At 39.3% G+C, this 19,799-nt stretch overlaps 1 protein-coding gene across 3 annotated transcripts in view; it reads right to left on the minus strand.

Moving 5' to 3' along the window:
• The window catches only part of GRID1 (glutamate ionotropic receptor delta type subunit 1), a 1,763,123-nt gene that overhangs the window by 353,228 nt on the left and 1,390,096 nt on the right, over positions 1–19,799 (minus strand). For all 3 annotated transcript variants that reach the window (XM_077454598.1, XM_077454599.1, XM_077454600.1), the window contains exon 9: positions 651–752. In XM_077454598.1, coding sequence (XP_077310724.1) covers positions 651–752 — 102 coding nt within the window. The remainder of the gene's footprint in view (positions 1–650; positions 753–19,799) is intronic.

Genomic DNA, 19,799 nt, shown 5'->3' on the forward strand with positions numbered 1-19,799 from the left:
TTTTAATAATCTGACCCGGCTTTAATCTGATGCTGTTTGTTCAATAACAAACCTCTGAGGGCTTCACAGAACTGAGATTATATGACCAACAGTCAATTAGGTGACTTCTGAAGGCAATTGGTTCCAATAGATTTTAGTTAGGGGTATCAGAGTAAAAGGGGCTGAGTACAAATGCACGCCATACTTTTCACATATTTATTTGTAAAAAAAACTGTGAAAACCATTTATCATTTAACCTCCACTTCACAATTATGTGTCACTTTGTGTTGGTCTATCACCTAAAATCCCAATAAAATGTATTTACATTTTTGGTTGTAACTTGACAAAATGTGGAGAATTTCAAGGCATTGTACGTAAATTGCTGGTGCTATATAAATGCCTATAATAAATAAATAAAATAAACTTTTAGGAAAGGGGCAAAATTAGAGGGGTTTCTTATAGATGCATACTTTTATTTTCTAAACTGCATTTAAAATATGAAATTGGTAGCTGTAAGAAATACCTACAGTACTATCTTCCTTTTTCAGAACAATATATTTTATGTAGTCTCTCCTACCAGAGAAGAGGAACAGAGAAAATCAAAGAACTGTCAAATTTTGCAAAAGGTGAAAAATAAACATTTAGCTGTTTTGTGTTTTGCAGTACCATACCAAGATAGTCACCACTTTCAGCGTTAATCCTTGTAGGTCATTGTCAAGTCGCTTCTCTTGCAGGCTTCCATTAAGGCCTCTTATGGAATCCCAAGTTGCCAGCTGAAACAATAGCAGAATACATTTTTAAATAGCATTACTAAAGACTTAGGAACAATAAAAACAATTCCTGCAATGTCTGGAAATAGAGTAACAGCGGCATCTCGGAACCAGAAACTTGTCATGTCAGTTATTCTCAAGGTGCTGAGAAAATTTAAATAGATGTAGACTCATTGTACCCAAAATAACCTGTATTATTTCTGTGTCATGTTCCGTAAACAAAAGACATCAACTGCGGATGCCATAGTAAATATTCCTGCACCAATGTAATGCTGAATGCATTTGAGAGCACCAAATGCATATGTATGGGAAATAATGCTGACTACAGGACTACAGGACAAGTAATGTACTCATTTCAGTGAGAAGAACAGTAGGCTATTACAAAATAAAAATAAACCACTGAACATAATAGCATATTTTGCTCGGTTTTCTGTGAAGATGAATTGAATTTACTTTAAATAGGACAGGTATACCGCCTAACCATATTAAAACATATGCCCAAATTTCAAATGAAAAAGTAGAAAATGTGGTAAGCAAATCAAAAACAAGCGTATCTGACAACCACTCAGATTCATTTATAACTAGAGCTGAGTGAATGATCAAAATTGATTTGCAGGTGAACCCAGCGGTTAAAGAACTCCGCTCACATCAAGAACCATACTGAAGTCTATGGAAGCTGAATCCTGCTATTTGTTCTGGCCATTTTTATGGCTACTTTGCAAGCTACTGGTAAAAAAGAAACATCTATAGCTAGCATGAATGACAGGCACCCATACAAAAAAAAAACGTTCAGCTGGGAGAAAGCTTTAATTGTGCTTTATGAGGAAGCATTGCGAATACACAAACAACATGTTTGGGGATGCTTTAAAACTGCATGGAGATATGGAAAGTGGCATTAAAAAAGTGCTACTGTCTGAACATAACAAATACCAAGCCAGCTTGTGTTTGTAAACAGACCAGTCTGGAATCCTGGGTGACATCACTGGCTATCTAGGGTCATGACCCTAGTTGGTCAATGACATCAACCAAGATCATTGGCCACTGTTTACAAAAACAAACTGGGAAACTGTAATCTTGTGGAGGCAGTGCAACAGGGTTACATCATGATTAATAGACTTGTGCACAACGGAAAATTTTGTTTAGTTTCGGGTCCGTTGTCATTCGTAAAATACATAATTTCGTTCTGTTATATTCGTTATGTTACGTTAATATGTTTTCGGATAATTCGTTGTTATTCGTAGAGTGTCAAATTAATTAGTTTGTGTTTGTTTGTTGTTTATTTGTTGAAATTCACTATTTATGTATGTATAGACATTAGTGATAATGATTTGTAGTTTGGAAAGTTGTTTGTTTATTGACTCTTTTAACACACACAATGACAACGTCTCTTCTCCTCGGCTCAAATACAATACAACACCCTTCTAAGCCCTTGTACACACGGTCGGAGAATCTGTCGGAATGAGTCTTATCGGACCGTGTCGTCATATAATCCGACTGTGTGTGGTATGCATCGGACTGATTCTGTCCGAATCTCCGTCCGACCCAATTTTCCAACATGTTGGAAATATTTCCCGACCAACTGGGCCAGATGGACCTAATCCGATCATGTGTAGAACATCAAAGCTATTGGCTACTAGCCTGAATGTAGTCCCATCGTAACGAAATTACGTCATCACGTTCTGAAAGATCGGATTTTTCGCCAACTTGGCCCGACCATGTGTATGCAACAGTTTCGGACACAATCTTTCGGACTAAATCCGACGGGCAAACTCCGACGGATTTGGTTGGCAAAATCTCCGACCGTGTGTACAGGGGCTAACATTCTTCAGTACAAGGGCACACAGCAGAGTCTGTCCATCCCCTCACTATGCACATATGTATTGGTTAAAAGACTCAAATGCAATACAACACCCTTCTAACTCGGTTCTCAGGAATGCAATTTGCCAGTAATCCATCCTCCAGCACAAAATGAATTAGCTGATTGGACTTTTAGATTTACTTTGAGCTGACTTTTTGTTTAATTAGATCTTTAAAGTATTACTGAATCATGTCAAATTCATTTGAATTCATTCATTATATTTCTTTCGTATTCGTTGTAATTCGTTATTTTTTTATTCGGACATTCGGATGCATTCGAATGTCCGAAAGATGCAAAATTCGGCCGAATTTCGATTTGTTACGAAACGAATTGCACAAGCCTAATGATTAATGCTGGATCTACATCGCTGGGGAATGCAATCCCGAGCCACCGTGTTTACAAACACAAACCAAGGCTTTGTATTTTGCTGTGGTAGTGCTACAGGTCAACATCATGATTAATCACTGGATGACTTGTTTGACAATTAACTTACATTGGGTAATATTGTTTACATTTTTTAATGGAAATTTTAACAAAAGGGACATTTTTGTTGCATTTACATTTATATTTTTAGGGGAATGAGTATACAGCTAATGTACCCTGCACCCCGATGGTCTAGATTTCTTCAGGCGCTGTATTTATAATTGATTCATGTTCTGAAAATTCCCTTTGCAAAGTCCCACAACCCTTTTGGTGGACAGGATGTGGAAATAAGGACCTCTTCACCTTGACATGGGGACAATGTGCCTTGCAGGATGGGAGGCTTGACTACCAACTCAATTTTCAAAATCACGTGGCCTGGTATGGATCAGGAAAGAAGGGGTTGAATGTTTACTTCTCTCCTTTTCCTTTCTTAAAGGTCCAATGCACAAAAAGAGTTTGATCTCAACCCAGCCTGTTCAAATCTGTGCAAACCAAAACTCAACGATGCAGTCCCACTAAGTAACTACCCCAAAATAACAGAACCCCAACTGACATCTGTTCAAAATCAAACCTCCAGGGGATGTTTGGTGATGTAATTGACCAAATATGGTCACGACCCCTGGCTTGTTTGTTTAAAAATAGAAAACGGCCAGGGATCTGCAATTTAGTGGTGGTTATGCACTGCTAAATGACAGCTCCTCAGCTGGTTTATTTACAAACAGCAGCTAAGGATTTGCACCAGTGAGCACAAATTAGTATGCTGCTTTGCTGAACTGCAAAAAGACTTTTATTGTGTTGGACTAAAACTCTTTACTATTTAAAAGGTATACAGGAGCAGGGCAATTGACAGGACAGTACATTTCCCAAATCTCACTCCAACTAGTCAGCATAACAAATATGTGTATATTTCTGTAAAGTAAAACTATTTAATTGTTGTGCTACTTCTTCTTTCTCTGGATAGTCACAGGGCCAGGTCTAGGACAACCTGGGCTCAGAGAAAACTGGTTGAATGCTGACTGAGGACTTTGAATTACAAGAAAATATTGAAGTAAAAACTGGTTATGGTATTTTTAGCTTTTTACTGCCAACTATCTCAATCTCTGGCCAATACATTTCCAGCCATTTCAAAAACAACAAATATGCAATTCATGATCTATATCATACCAATTATCTATATCTATACCAATTAACATACTAGCTTTACCATCACAACCAACACTTTTCTTTTGACTCTGTCACTACAAAGTTGCTAAAAAAAATACTGTGTGCACCATCTTGCTCTATCCTATGCTCTCTTATACACATATTCAACCTCACCCTCTCTACTGATATCTTCCTCTTCCCTCTCAACCATGCACTGGTCACCCCCATATATAAAAAGCCCTCACTGAACCCCATCCATCTGAATAACCTAAGTCCCTAAATCTCCTAGCCCCCATTTACCTCCAAAATCCTAGAACATTTAGTCTACAACTGTCTGCACTGCTTCACTCACAACATTTCACAGAAAGTGCCCTTCTAAAACGCACTATAGACTTACTAACTGCTAAATCTAATGGCTACTGCTCATTATTCTTCCATCCGCCTTAAACACCCTTCTGTAAAAATAATGATTTTTATAGGGCTTCCATGGAGATTCTGATGAAAATGTATAGAAAACAATAATGAAAAATGTATTTATTTGACTCTCATGCAGCTAACTGCATATCAAATACATTTTATTACATAGAAAGTACAAAGGCACACAAACACAAGTTAAAAACAAATGTATACCTACTAAAGCCAAAGATACTCCCAAAATGATATTCAAAACAAGTATAAATACATCCTACAGTATAAATCAATGAATCAAAAAATGTATATACAAAATACAGATAAGGAAGTAATAATCATAAAACAATAGTGGAGGTAAGAAAGAGTACATCCATCATAAAAGGACATGTAGAGCACCATCACGGGATCAAATGGGAAAAAAGACTGATGTCTGATTGTTTTTTTTTGATGACGCAACTTCCTCAGAGACTGCCCAGCCCAGAGTGCTATACCACATCCTAATATACTAGACCAGGCATCAAAGATGAAGCTCAGTGTGACAGGGAATCCCAAAGGCGACTCCAGCACACTTTTTTACTATAAACTGGGAAATTCTACTATCTCTTCCATCCCCACAATAATAACTCCCCCAGTAGCCAGAAAAGAGGTATTGTCGCTCCAAATGGCAGGCTCAACTACAGGGAAACATAGTAGGGTGAAACAAAGTGGAATAAAGTGACTAAAACAAGGCACTAGCCTTCAGCGAGTACACTTCTTAATGCGTGTCAAAAGATCACCTAAACCACAGCATTAAAGTGTTTCTAAAGCCTAAAAATGTTTTACCTTAATGCTAGCCTTGCATTAGGGTAACAAATGTTTAGGTGTTGATTTTGCGCCCCCCCTCCTTATACTTTCCTGAGCCCTCATTTGATGAGCACTGTGCACATCTGCAGCTCTTCTCTCCCCTCACTGGCACCATTGGCTCACAGTGCTGTCAATCAAAGCCAGTGACAGGAGAGTGCGGGACAAGGCCGAGTCCCACTGTCTGTGTCAGTGGATGCAGCAGCGAAGAGCACCAGTAAAGTACCAGAGAGGAGGAGGTTTGGGGTTGCTCTGTGCAATTCCATTGCACAGAGCAGGTAAGTATAGACAATAATAACTTACAAAAAAATTACAACTCAAAATTCAGCTCTATAAGCACGTTGAAGAAAGAAATACCCATCAATCATATAACTATCAATAAGAAAGAAATATATTATCAAAAATATATACAGTATACACAATATATCTCCTCAATGGAACGGGAAAAAAAAGAATTAGTATCCAGAATGTGTAAGTAATATACACATGTATAGAATGTGTAAGTAATATATATATATATATATATATATATATTACACAATAAAACTAAGACTTTAATTTAAGCCACCTAGATTCAAGTTGTATAATTTTTTTTTTATCATTTTCACCTTTTAGAATGTCATCAGCCCTCCCTTCTCAGAGCTCAGGCTGCTGTCGGTTAATTGCCAGAACTGATCACTCCTTAGTGACTCATCTGGTGATCATATCCTGCTCATTAACAAGCCCTACTGGCTAGTTAAGCTGCATGGATTAGATCTCCTATGCCTTCGCCTTGGTCAACATATCTAGAGACTCTCTGCTGTGTTCCTGTTGAAGACTTGCCTGGCTGAAGTCCCATCTGGTTCCTGATCCTGTCTCCGGCTCTGACTATGCCGATCTCTGGCTCCTTGATTTCCTGGCTTGTTATGACTACCCACTTTGAATGCCAAACCCTGGCTATTTTGACTATTTTGACTATGTTTACTATTTATACCATTATTACCAATATATTAAATGGTGTGATTTTTACTTCATTCTGTCTCTGACTGATTCATGGTTCCTGACACCCTTTCCACCACCCAAATCTTCAATCCATTGATTTATTTTATTTTTTATTTATTCCGCAAAATACCTTATTTACAGCATTTTCACGCGATACACTGGTGCTTTCCTTCCCTGCTCTGAGCACTACAGTGGGAGGGGCCAATATTCCCCACTGACTTCAGTCGGAAAAGAGAGGAGCAGAGTGGTGGGAGGTCACTTGAGCACCCAGCTGTGCTGTAAATAAAGTATTTTGCATAATAATAAAAAAAAACAGAGATACTACACATTATATCATTCTGTAAGAGAAGAGATTACAGGTTTTTCCGGTAGTAATGTTACAGACTCCCAAGCTAACAGGCAGGGAGGGAAGGGGAGACGGGGAGGAGGAGGAGAGAGGAGAGCAGCAGGCTGATGGAGGCATGTAACCTGACCCACTAAGGGGGACATAGGAATAGGCAGGAAAAAACAGGTCTTTTAGAACATAGAGAGGGACAAATGATACAGCACATGCACTATGCTGTGTATCCTGCTTTAAAGATCAGGATTATTTTTTTTTTAAAACCACTTTAAGTTGCTCCAAGGCAACACACTTTTCACTGATAATATCATGAATCATTTTTCCAAAATGTACCTTAATTCTTTGGTAACTGAGGCAAACACTAAACACTGTACACCAGCAACTGCCGACAAGGGGGGAAAAGAAGCAGACTTATCATTTAGGCCCACATAGTTTACAACAATGTGTTCCTCACCATCTTCTAACTTATGAATTCCTTCCACCATTTTTAAGGCGATGTCAATCAAATCAACTTCAATATCTTCCACATATCCTTCTTCCCATAATGCAACCAAATCTCTTAAAGCTCTGTATTCCTTTCTCAGGAGCTGGGACCAATCTTTATCAGTCCATCAAAAGGGTCAACCTGTCTGTTATTCCTCAAACATAGTGCTTTCAATACCAATTTAACAGCAAATAAATATATGTTTTTCATGACTTCAAAACATGACCCCTTCATAGCCAGGAACTAGCCTAGACCCTTAGAAAGAATAAAAATCCAAGCATCAGAGAGATTCACCTTAGAAAGGATGATAATTGTAAGAACACTTTGATCTATTGTTTGTCTATCCTGTGCATTTACTGTTCTATCCCCTGTCTCGTGTACCTATCAAATGACACAGTCAGTCACTATGTTTCATTGGTTGTCCAAATCTTAATTTTTCCTTTTTTTGCCCCCTACCTTAGCTCCCTTATCTTTTATAATCCACCTGAGTGTCCCATACTCACTATCCAACAGATGTGCTGGTCACTTACAGTGCCTGGACCCTAAAATTATCCATCTTATTCCAAGTATAAGCTTTGCTTGATATAAGAACAATTTTGTAAATTCTGCTCCCATTTCAACTTAAATTAATTTGTCACATTCTTAATGGTCTGAAAGATCTGTATGCTGAGTCCTCAGGGGAAAACATTCTTCCAGCAGCTTGTTAAATATGTAATATTCCACCAGGCTCTGAACTTCCTGTCATACAGATCTTTAATCTTAAACATCAAATTTAATATGTCCTTATAGGAGATATCCTGAGAAAAGCTACATCCATCAGTTTGAACTTTCTGCAACAAACCTTCCCAAAAATCAACATCCACTGTGAGGAAACAAAACAAAGTAAATTGCTAGCTGAGGTCTGTAAACACAGTTGGCTATTCCCTTATCCTAAAAAAAAATCCACCCCCTTTGCCTCCAAGATGCTACTCTTTCCTGGCTCTTCTCCTACCTAAGCCCTCCTTCAGTGTCACCTACAACTCTACTTCCTCTTTCAGTAGGGATCACCAAGGCTCTGTCCTTGGACCCCTTCTATTCTCTTATCTACACCTCCTCCCTTGCTTAGTTTATAATCTCACATAGGTTCCAAAATCATCTACATGCTGATGACAGGGAAATCTATCTCTCTGCTCCTCAGCTCTCCTGTTTAGTCTCCTAGTTACTACTTAATAATGAGCATATCAGTAAGATATCACAGCACTTCAATTTCAATATTTTTAAAACTGAGATCAGAACAATTCCTTCCCCTATGTTCCATCAAGATCAAAAGCACAACTATCAGTTTACACCTGGCCCACCAGGGTGCCAGGTGTAATCCTGGACTCTGGCCTCTCCTTTCAGACACACATCCCAGTCACTGCCCAGATTTTACTTCCTTAAATTCTGTAACATTTTCAAAATATAGGCATGGGTTTTCTAGAGACAGAGCAGTTCAAGTTGCTTCTTTTCGGATGGAATCTTTTGATGGAGCCACCTGCACAGGCCAGCAGGCACGGGGAGTGAAGGAGATGAATCTTTGCTCTAGTTTAATTGCATCCTCAACTTATCTAAAGATAACCCGGGAAACATGTGAAAATAGTCTAGAGCTCCAATTCCTGGCTAAAAATGAAAACACAAACTATGTAAATGTACTGTTTCATATTTAAATATTTAAACATATACAAAATTACTATAGATTTATTTAATAACAAATTAGTGATAAAAAAGGCATATAATTTGTTTAACCACATTTTGTGTCAGTTCATCAGTTTATCTGACTCTACATTGCTAAACTATCTGTTTTGCTATCCAATATAATTTATCTGTTTTCTTAGTAATGTACCTATTGAAAACCGGGAAACCTTTCTATGTCACATCACAGGACAATGAACAGACAATGCTACTTACTAATATCAGTATTTGAAAAAATGAAAATGTAAAAAACGGCTGAGCTGCAGGCAGATATTAAAGACACATATTAATAGACCTCTTTAATAATTATTATAACCTACATTTATTTAGATTTTGTTTTTAACCCAAGCAGTTGACATACCTGAATTTGATTTGGTATCAGCCTCTTGCAGTTCCTGCAGTGCAGAGCTCAGAATGGGTAGGGGAGAAGCAGCACAAAGAACCAACCAGTTGTGTTGCAGTGCAAAAAAAAACAGGTTTATGTGAGAAGAGAGCTTTGAAAGAAGCTCATCAGTTTGCCGCCTTTTCCTTCACTGTTTAGTCACAGACTGAGAAGGGTTCAAGACCCCGATGCAGCAGGGAAAAATGACGTCTCCTCCCCTGCCAGACAGAACTGTGTTGTGTAGCAGAACTGTGTAAATATCAAAACGGGATGAACAGAAATACAAAAATCTTTGGCAGGTATAACAGCTTCCTTACATGAATTTAGCGGTTTGCCTTGAGTTCAAATTAAATTAAGCAGGATACACCAAGTTAAGGAACTCCTTATAATTGAAGAAAATACCTTTGCATTATTAAATAGGGCAAAAAGAAGCAGTGTGTCTCATCACTGCTCTTTGCATTGCTCTGCTGAATGTACTTGGAGTAGATAATATTTATAAGGACGGAAGACTGCTTTTCAGTAGAAGCAATGTGTCACACTTGTCATATAAACACTTGCATCATTAGAATGTGTATCGGAACAACTGCTATAACACAATCGACTCTCTATTTACTTTTTTTCCTGAAATCTCCTAAAATAAAATTATATAGCTGTCATTTCTGTATCTCTCATGTGCTAGGAAAAATAAAAATCTTCCAAACTGTAAACTGAATATTTTATATATCCCCCTTTCTTGAACAAAGCAATGTTGCACTGAGCAAAACAGTCCATCAAAATGGAAACAAAAATGTCAAGATAATTTTTCGGCTTTCTGTATTTCAGTTCAACCATAAATCCACTCTGCTCCTTTCATTTCACTGATGTGAATTTCCTCCATTGATCAAGAATAAACGGTCTTAACAAGTTGGGAGGGGGGCTAAAAACAATAAAATACTTTTACTTGAAAGCCTTCATCTAAATCCCATTGTTCCAGATCATTTTATTTCAGCACAAATGTGTCAACACTTTGACTGCCAGTTGTTTGGTGGCCATGATTTGATTTGACTCAACAGGTCAGCATATGACTGCTGGTCTCATTTATACATTTAGTCCCAGAAAACTCATTTCCAGCCCCGATAAGCAAAATACACTGGCAACCTTTGATAAGGCAGCTGTAGATCATAGAGATTGCTAATACAGTGTATGGGACACTGGTTTCAGCACAATCAGAGGCTGATATGAGTTTTATAGCTTCTAAATCTCTTCATATCAAATAGCTCAATGTCTAAACAACTGCTTGTAGTAGGCATTTCATAAACCACTGGGTTTGAAAAATATATTTGCTGAAGTTATTGCAAGGGGTTTGCTGCTTAAGTAATTTAACCTCTAAATGTTGGCTCTAGATTTTAAGGTGCATGTCTGAGCCAATTACACTGTCCAAGTTATTGGGAGGGATAGTGTAAAGATTATATGTAATATGCACTAACCCACAGCAGCCAATTACATTTTGATTTATTCAGATAACTAAAATAAAGGATTATATTTAGCTTTAGTACTGGCATTTCCCTCCTAAATTGACAACAATAATAATGCATTTAGCTTTCAATTGGTCATAAATATAATAATTTTTTTCATCTTAAAAGTTACTAGGACGGCAGCTGAAGGGAAATCTCCCCAAAGGGGAAAAAGACAATAATATAAATTTCATAGAGGTTTTACCCTTTCTCTACACCATCTGTACCCTATGTAAAAAAATATATTTTGCTGGATTTGGGCTTACAGATAACATTTTGGCACTCCGATTCTAAGGCAACTCTGAAATGAATATAGCAAGACTCAAGGTTGCATTCACAAATAATGATAATGATGCTTCAAAAGCTATAGGTCAGAAGACCCTGATAGAAAAATCTAAAGAGTTGCCCTGTAAGCAGGCCTATAATATGTAGGCATCATATTAAAGCTGAATTCCAGGAAATGCTCACTTGCAGTAGGGATGCACCAGCACTGCAAAAAATAGATATACTTACTTGCTCCTCTGTACTACAAGACCATCCTCATGGCGTCTTCTCCTCCATGCTGGAGCAGTCTAAGGTCTGGACATAATTAAAACAGATGCAGGGTCCATATGTCTGCATTGGACTTGAGGATCCCAATGGACAATCTACCACCGAACCATATGCCAGAGGAGCAGAGGATAAGGTTGGTTAAATTACTTTTACTCTACCCTAGACTAAACGAGCAGTTAACTCAGTCAGCATTTTAAGATTTCCCAGAGTTAGGCTTAAAATACTGATTACATTTTAATATGTATACCAGAGTTTCTAACAGCATATAAAAAAAAGGTATGTGATAATATAGCTACTTTACAAGGTGTATGTACTTTGTCAAGTAAGGGCATTTCAATCCCAGAAAAAAACATGGTAAATAAATACACAGAGCATGTGCACAATCTACCAATCAGGCTACCCAAGCATGTCCACCAGCCTAATCATACTGGATTACATCTTACTCAGAAAAGGAAGAGCTACCTTTCAGCAACAACAATTGCTTGCCCTCTCAGACAGACACACCATCAGTGACTGCTTAGAAAACAGAAAGAATTGAATAACACAGAGCACTAGAAAACTTTTTTTCCAGCCTTCTTCCTTCTCACAGCCAAGTATGTAGGTTAATCTATCCCACACATCTAGTTTTCTACTATTTTTCATCATCATTAGGATATTTAGTCCCCTATGGAATATCAATAACAGCTTCATCTAGTGGCAATTTAATTAGGATACTGACTTTTTATAATGTTGACCTGTGTGTCAGGGCACTGACAACTCAGACCACAGGAGTCAAAGGTTATACAGACCTTGTGCTGCTATAACTGCCAGCTGAGTTGCATAGGTGGAAATAGACAAACCACCAAACCAAGACTGTGCACAGTGGTTCAAGGATATGTGAGCTTATGGAAGAATGGGTATACATGTTCCAATGTCCTCAACTTGGATAGAAATTATTTTCCTAGTCAATCATGCTTTCATACATAAAAAGGATTAAAGGCACTTTAGACATGTCTGAAAGCAATCCCCACACAAGTCAATGGGTAATAGTATGTGCTTTATTGAACCAACATACTGTAGATCCACAGAGTCTAAAGCCTCATATACACGATCTGACTTTATACAAACTTTTGTACAAAGGGCGCTGGCCCTGAACTCGTTAAGCATACAGACGATCAGACTTTTTCAGACAACTTTCACCAAATCACGTGGTTTTTCTGCTCTTTACCGCCACCTTTGGTAAACTTCTGTATTGTTGTCTGGTCTTTTGCTTTGGAGCATGTGTGTTTGTAAAGTCCTATGGTTTTCTGTACACAAGATCAGACTTTGCTCCATCGGACTTATGTTGTCGAAAAGTTTGTCCGTTTGCACAGCCAACAAAAGTCCGCTGAAAGCTGAAAAAGTTTGTCTGATGGAGCGTACACACAGTCGGATGTTGCCTTAAAACAGCTAATTTGCATGTTTGTTGTCAAAAAGTTTGATCGTGTGTATGGGCCTTAACACCCACACCAAGATTTGCATGATTGTCTGACTGGGAATATAATTTCTATACAAGTTGGGGACATTGGAACATTTATACCCAGTCTGCCATAAGCTCACATACATTATCCCTGCACCACTGTGCACTTTCCTAACTTGGTGGTTTGACTTTTATAACCCAACTATTATTTTGAGATTTTGCTTTACTTTTTTTGAATCACACTCTTTGCTGTCTTCACTCTGCATGGTTAGTTGTGTAGGTATCTATCTTTTATATCAAGTGCACATGCATTGATATGTAAGTGCATGAATTTCCTGTTTTCCAATTTGATTTATCAGATGTACATTGATGCGTAAATAGATTACTTTTTTTGAGATGTAACATGGTGGAAAATAAATTCATTTTTAACTATATGGACATGTGATATAAGGGGATTGACCTTCTCCCCATTAGAACATACAAATCAGTATATTGTGAGTTACATAATCCATTACGGTAATCTTCCCTTTCTAAACCTTGTAAATCTTAATAAATATATATCCTGTTTATGAGTTTTACTATCTATAATCCATATCAAATCTATTTTTAATATGTGATACCCATTTTTATGATAAGTCCCAGTGAAAGATTTTTTTTTTTTTTTTTTTTTTTACTCACTGTTTATTTTATTCATTGTATGGCATTTATTGTAGATTTTTATGTAACGCCACAAAACTGAGGAAATGACAGATTAATCAATGCTAGTTTACCTTAAGGAGCCATGTTGTAGCATATTATTTGTGGGGGAACACAGAACAGTACTAATGAAGAGCAATATAGTTGGCATGTAAATTATCCACACAGATAACTAAATACACCAATGCAAATACATATACGAAAGCTGTTTTACCTAGCCAAAAGATTTTAATTTCTGTCCATACATTTCCAAGATTTACACAACCCCCTTAAACAGCATAGCCAGGGGAATGACACCATTCACAATTAAGGAATACGGTGGTGTCTGCTCTCCATGCCTAGTCTTCTGAATGGGTAGTAAAGGACCAGCAGCAGATTAATAAGTTCATCCTTCTCTTCCAATTGGCCTGTTTCTTATCAATGCATTTGCACGCACACACCTGATTGGATTTCAGTCCAGCCCTTTCCTCAGTTTGAGTGCTCCTGTACTAGGTAAAGTAAGAAGCTGATGCATTTGTTACATTTAAAAAATATCTATTATTATTACAACCGCTTTCAGTCATTTTACATCTCCCTGGAATTCAGCCTTAAAGTGACTGTAAAGTCAAAAGTTTTATTCTATGCATTAAGATAAAAAATCCTTCTATGTGCAGCAGCCCCCCTAATACTTACCTGAGCTTCAGTGCTGCCCACGGTTGCCTCGACCACCCAGGACTCTCCTCCTGATTGGCTGAGACACAGCAGCGGCATCATTGGCTCCTGCTGCTGTTAAGCTAAGTCAGTTAGACAATCAGGAGAGAGGAGGGACAGAGCCAAATCGGGTCTCCATGTCTGAATGGACACAGGGAGCTGTGACTCGGCTTGGGTGCCCCCATATACAGCTGCTTGCTGTGGGGGGCACTCAAAAGGAGGAAGGGGCCAGGAGCACAGAAGAGGGACCTGAGAAGAGGAGGATCTGGGTTGCTCTGTGCAAAACCACGGGACAGGGCAGGTAAGTATTATGCCCCATACACACGGTCGAAAATTCCGATGCAAAAAGTCAGATCAGATTATGTTGGTGGAAAATCCGATCGTGTGTGGGCTCTATCGGACGGAAAAAGTTTGAGGGCTGGATCTAAAATTTTCCGACAACAAAATCCGATCAGACTTTTTCCAATCGTGTGTAGAGAATTCCAATGCACAAAGTGCCACGCATGCTCAGAAAAAAATTGGAGACAATACTCCACTACGTGTATAATGTCACCTCGCTCCGAACGATCGGATTTTCCCACAACTTTGTGCGACCGTGTGTATGCAAGACAATTTTCGACCAAAATCCGTCTGAAAATTTTTTGTGGTCGGAATGTCCGACCCTGTGTATGGGGCATAACATGTTTGTTATTGTTAGAGGAAAAAAAAAAGACTTTACAATCACTTTAATGAGTCTCGCTTTTACTCTTCAACACACACTAACCACAATAGACACAGTGAAGAAAATCCGCTCTGTGCATTCCAGTGGTCAAATTACTGGCCGTCTTGCTGAGACCATTTAACAATCCTTTATTAATTTTGGTTTTTGCATGCTTCTATAATCCCAAGTCTTACCACGCTTTCTATCCTTTTTAAATATATGATTTATGATCATTTTCTCAATTTTAACTTTTGCATTAAAAAACATAGGAAGTCAAACACTCCTTCAACCTTAAAAAGTTGAACATTATTTATGTGATCTCTAATCAGAGATGTGCAATGTGTGCCCTTTCTTAAAGTCACAAAATGTCATAAGCTTTGCTTTGACAAAGTATGCATTACCTTTTTCAAGAGAGTTTTTTTTTTATTTCCTCTCTTTTCACTCACTATACGTTTAGCAGGAATAATAATAAAAAAAAAAATAACTCTTTGCAGCCAGGAATACTGAGATAGCAACCAAAATATGACCACACAATTTACTGCCTCAGAAGTCACATTGGCCAGAAATACAACAGACAATGAGTGCCAGCACTGCTCAGGGACTATGAGAGACTGCCAAGTGAAGTAAACGGCACTGAGATGTGTGGTATCCGTGTGATGAAAAAGGAAATATTACTTCACAGATCTGTGGATGGATGATATAACAAAATTACCTGTACCGCAGAGAACCTAAAAAAAAAAAAAAAACTACACAGATGAGCAAGTGTAGAAAACCATATTAGAACTTCATATTACAAATATTGCTTTGGAAAGAGCAGATAAAGCATGTGTAACAAAAAGGACTATACTGGTTACTAATGGGTAGGGTTTTACTTCAAATGGACAAATGAATGTCAGTTTGTAATTGGGTGCTGTGGGCAAGTGTATTGTTCCTATTAGCAGACAGAGCCTGTTTCTGTCGGGTTTAAAAGTAACATTTCTGATGATATATTCAAAATCCAAATTAAGAATACTATAAAACTATAACTTGGTGCAAAGCATGTACGTTGTCTTTGATATCTCTTTTAGATTGTAAGCTCTAATGAGCAGGGCCCCTTGATTCCTTCTGTATTAAATTGTATTGTAACAGTACTGTCTGCCCTTATATTGCAAAGCACTTTGCAAACTGTTGGCACTATACTAATCCTGTATAATAATAATCCAAATAAATTATTTCCATGACAAGTGTACTTTTAGTAAATTAATCTTTAACCACTTCAGCCCCGGACCAATTTTCAGACTAAGGACCAGAGGTCTTTTTACAATTTCACACTGCACTGCTTTAACTGGTAATTGCGCGGTCATGCAATGTTGTACCCAAACAAAATTTGCGTCCTTTTCTTCCCACAAATAGAGCTTTCTTTTGATGGTATTTGATTGCCTCTGCGATTTTTATTTTTTGCGATATAAATGGAAAAAGACCGAAAATTTTGAGAAAAAAAAGATATTTTCTACTTTTTGTTATAAGAAAAATCGAATAAACTCAATTTTAGTCATACATTTAGGGCAAAATTTATTCAGCCACATGTCTTTAGTAAAAAAAAAAAAATGTCAATAAGTGTATATTTATTGGTTTGCGCAAAAGTTATAGCGTCTACAAACTAGAGTACATTTTCTGGAATTTACACAGCTTTTAATTTACGACTGCCTATCTCAATCCTTGAGGTGCTAAAATGGCAGGGCAGTACAACCCCTCCCCCAAATGACCCCATTTTGGAAAGTAGACACCCCAAGGAAATTGCTGAGGGGCATGTTGAGCCCATTGAATATTTTTTTTTTGTCCCAAGTGATTGAATAATGACACAAAAAAAAAAAGTTTACAAAAAGTTGTCACTAAATGATATATTGCTCACACATGCCATAGTTATATGTGGAATTGCACCCCAAAATATATTCTGCTGCTTCTCTTGAGTACGGGGATACCACATATGTTAGACTTTTTGGGAGTCTAGCTGCGTATGGCACCCCGGAAACCAATCAGTGCCTTCAGGATTTCTAAGGGTGCAAATTTTTGATTTCACTCCTCACTACCTATCACAGTTTTGAAGGCCATAAAAGCACAAACCCCCCCCCCCCCCCAAATGACCCCATTTTGGAAAGTAGACACCCCAAGCTATTTACTGAGAGGCATGTTGAGTCCATGAAATATTTTATATTTTGCCACAAGTTGCAGGAATATTACAATTATTTTTTTCTTTTGCACAAAGTTGTCACTAAATGATATATTGCTCACACATGCTATGGGCATAAGTCAAATTACACCCCAAAATAAATTCTGCTGCTTCTCCTGAGTACGGGGATACCACATGTGGGAGACTTTTTGGGAGCCTAGCCATGTATGGGACCCCGAAAACCAAGCACTGCCTTCTGGATTTAAATATAAAACGCTACCAAAAAAAAACTGTTAGCGATAGCAGGGATCAGACCTGACTCTGCGAACGCTGCAGTTATGTGTTTAGTGTTTTGTAAGTGACAGTGATCGATCGATACTGCACTTGGGTGGGCTGGGCGGAGGGGCAAAACGCAGGTGCTAGCAGGTATTTGGGCTGATCCTGCTAACAATACGTTTTTTTGGAACCCTAAACTGCTGGGGACGCTAGTATAGATCTGATCAAATCAGATATTGATCTGTTCAGATTCTATACCACTACGGGAGGATTATGCTTTGCACGTGGGTGTTAGCGGTACTGGCACTAACCTAGCGCTGCCTGGGGCGACGCAAACCCTGACCCTAAAACCTAATTGATATCACCCGCCGGGTGATCAGGGGGTTAACCCTTTATTGGGTAATAAATGGTGGGTGCCCTGATGCTATAAAAAGCAAACTAACCAGAGTCACCCGTAACACTTATACGGTGATCACTGGTGAAAGGGTTAACTAGGGGCAATCAGGGGGTTAAAATTTTAATTAGGTAGTATATGGGGGTCCCTGGCACTATATAAAAACCTGACGGGGAACCTAAATAACTAACTGGCTAACCAGCGTCACCAGTGACACTTATACTGTGATTGCTGGTGAAAGGGTTAACTAGGGGCAATCAGGGGGTTAAAACCATTATTGGGTAGTATATGGGGGTACCTAGCGCTATAAAAACCTGGCGGTGAACCTAAAAAAAATAACTAGCTACCTAGCGACACTAGTGACACTAATGCAGCGATCAGAAAAATGATCGCTTAGTGACACTGGCAAAAGGGGGTGAAAGGGTTAACTAGGGGCAATCAGGGGGTTAAAACCATTATTGGGTAGTATATCGGGGTACCTAGCGCTATAAAAACCTGGCGGTGAACCTAAAAAAATAACTAGCTACCTAGCAACACTAGCGACACTAATGCAGCGATCAGAAAAATGATTGCTTAGTGACACTGGCAAAAGGGGGTGAAAGTGTTAACTCTAGGGGCAATCAGGGGGTTAAACCTTTATTGGGGGGGTGGTAGGGGGCTACCTTGGACCCAACACTAACTGCCCTGACAGTTTTTACTGTCACAACTGACACTGAATGCAGTGAATAAATGATCACTGCAATCAGTGACACTGTGACTGGGGGGGGGGCGGGGTTCGATCGGGGGGGGTGATCGGGGGGGTTGTGTGCCTGTGTGTGCCTATGTGTTAGTGTAGTGTTGGTGCACACTTACTGTGTCCTCTCCTCGTAGTCCAGTCAATAAGACCACCCCGAGGAGAATGACATCACTTCCTCCCTGCCTGTGTTTACTATACACAGTGGGAGGAAGCTTCTCATTCGCCAGGAGCGATCGAGAGGGGATGACCAGAAACCAACGGGCATCCCCTCATCCTGGATCGCTCCTGCAGCGAAACGGACCGCCGCATCCAGCGGGAGGGGGTCCGATCGGACTCCCCACCCGCTGGAAGGCAAGCACGTACATGTACGTGCTTGTGCCTGTACATGCCATTGTGATGACGTACATTGGCATGCGGCGGTCCTTAAAGTGGTTGTAAACCCTTACAAACCACTTTGACCTACAGGTAAGCCTAGATTAAGGCTTACCTGTAGGTCCAAGAAATATCTCCTAAACCTATACGGTTTAGGAGATATTTGCCCGAAGACAGGTGCACTGAGCGCGGCATTTCCAACAACGGAGCTGCCGCGCGTGTCGGCTCCCGTGCGCATGCGCGGGAGTGACGTCATCGCGGCTCCGCGGAATGACAGCGGCGGAGCTGCGAGACCCCACCGAAAAGATGGATGCGCCGGACTACAGGGGACAGCGGTGACATCGCTGGCTCCTGTGTCAGGTAAGTGACACATAATGGGCTACTATGCGATGCATAGTAGTCCATTATGCTTTGCCTTTGCAGGGAATGAAAGAGGAAGTAAACCCATCAGGGTTTACTTCCTCTTTAAGTGGTTAAAGACAAAAAACTTATTTTAGTTGTTAACAGAATATTTGCTTTCTGTTAATTAAAAATATTCCCCAAATGTATATTTTTCGGACCATAAGACGCACTTTTTTCCCCTAGAGATATGGGGGGAAATGTGTCTGCACCTTATGGTGCGAATAAATGCTTGGCACCACCCCCCACCGCTCTCTGGAGTGCTCTGCGGCCTCGGCCTTAGGAAATGCCGCGGCTTCGGCCTAGCTCCAGAGTAGCGGCCATCTTGGGGCACCCGCCGTTTGCAATGTGATCTCTACATCAAATGACAGAGCGATCACTTGTAAACAAACTGGTGTCATGATGACGCCAGTTCCTCTCTCCCCTCTGTGTACATATCTGTACAGTGGAGGGGAGAGATTGGATGGCAGCAGTACTGTGGGCTGCATCTGTAGTGCCCACAGCGCTGCTCTGTGACAAGTGCAGTCACAGCCATCCCTCCTTACCCTCACAATACTCTGCAATACCCTTCCAATTCTCTGCA

Source organism: Lithobates pipiens, unplaced genomic scaffold, assembly GCF_037356315.1.
Source record: "Lithobates pipiens isolate NorthernLeopardFrog02 unplaced genomic scaffold, aLitPip1_a1.2 Scaffold_25, whole genome shotgun sequence".
In the NCBI taxonomy this organism is placed as follows: Eukaryota; Metazoa; Chordata; class Amphibia; order Anura; family Ranidae; genus Lithobates; species Lithobates pipiens.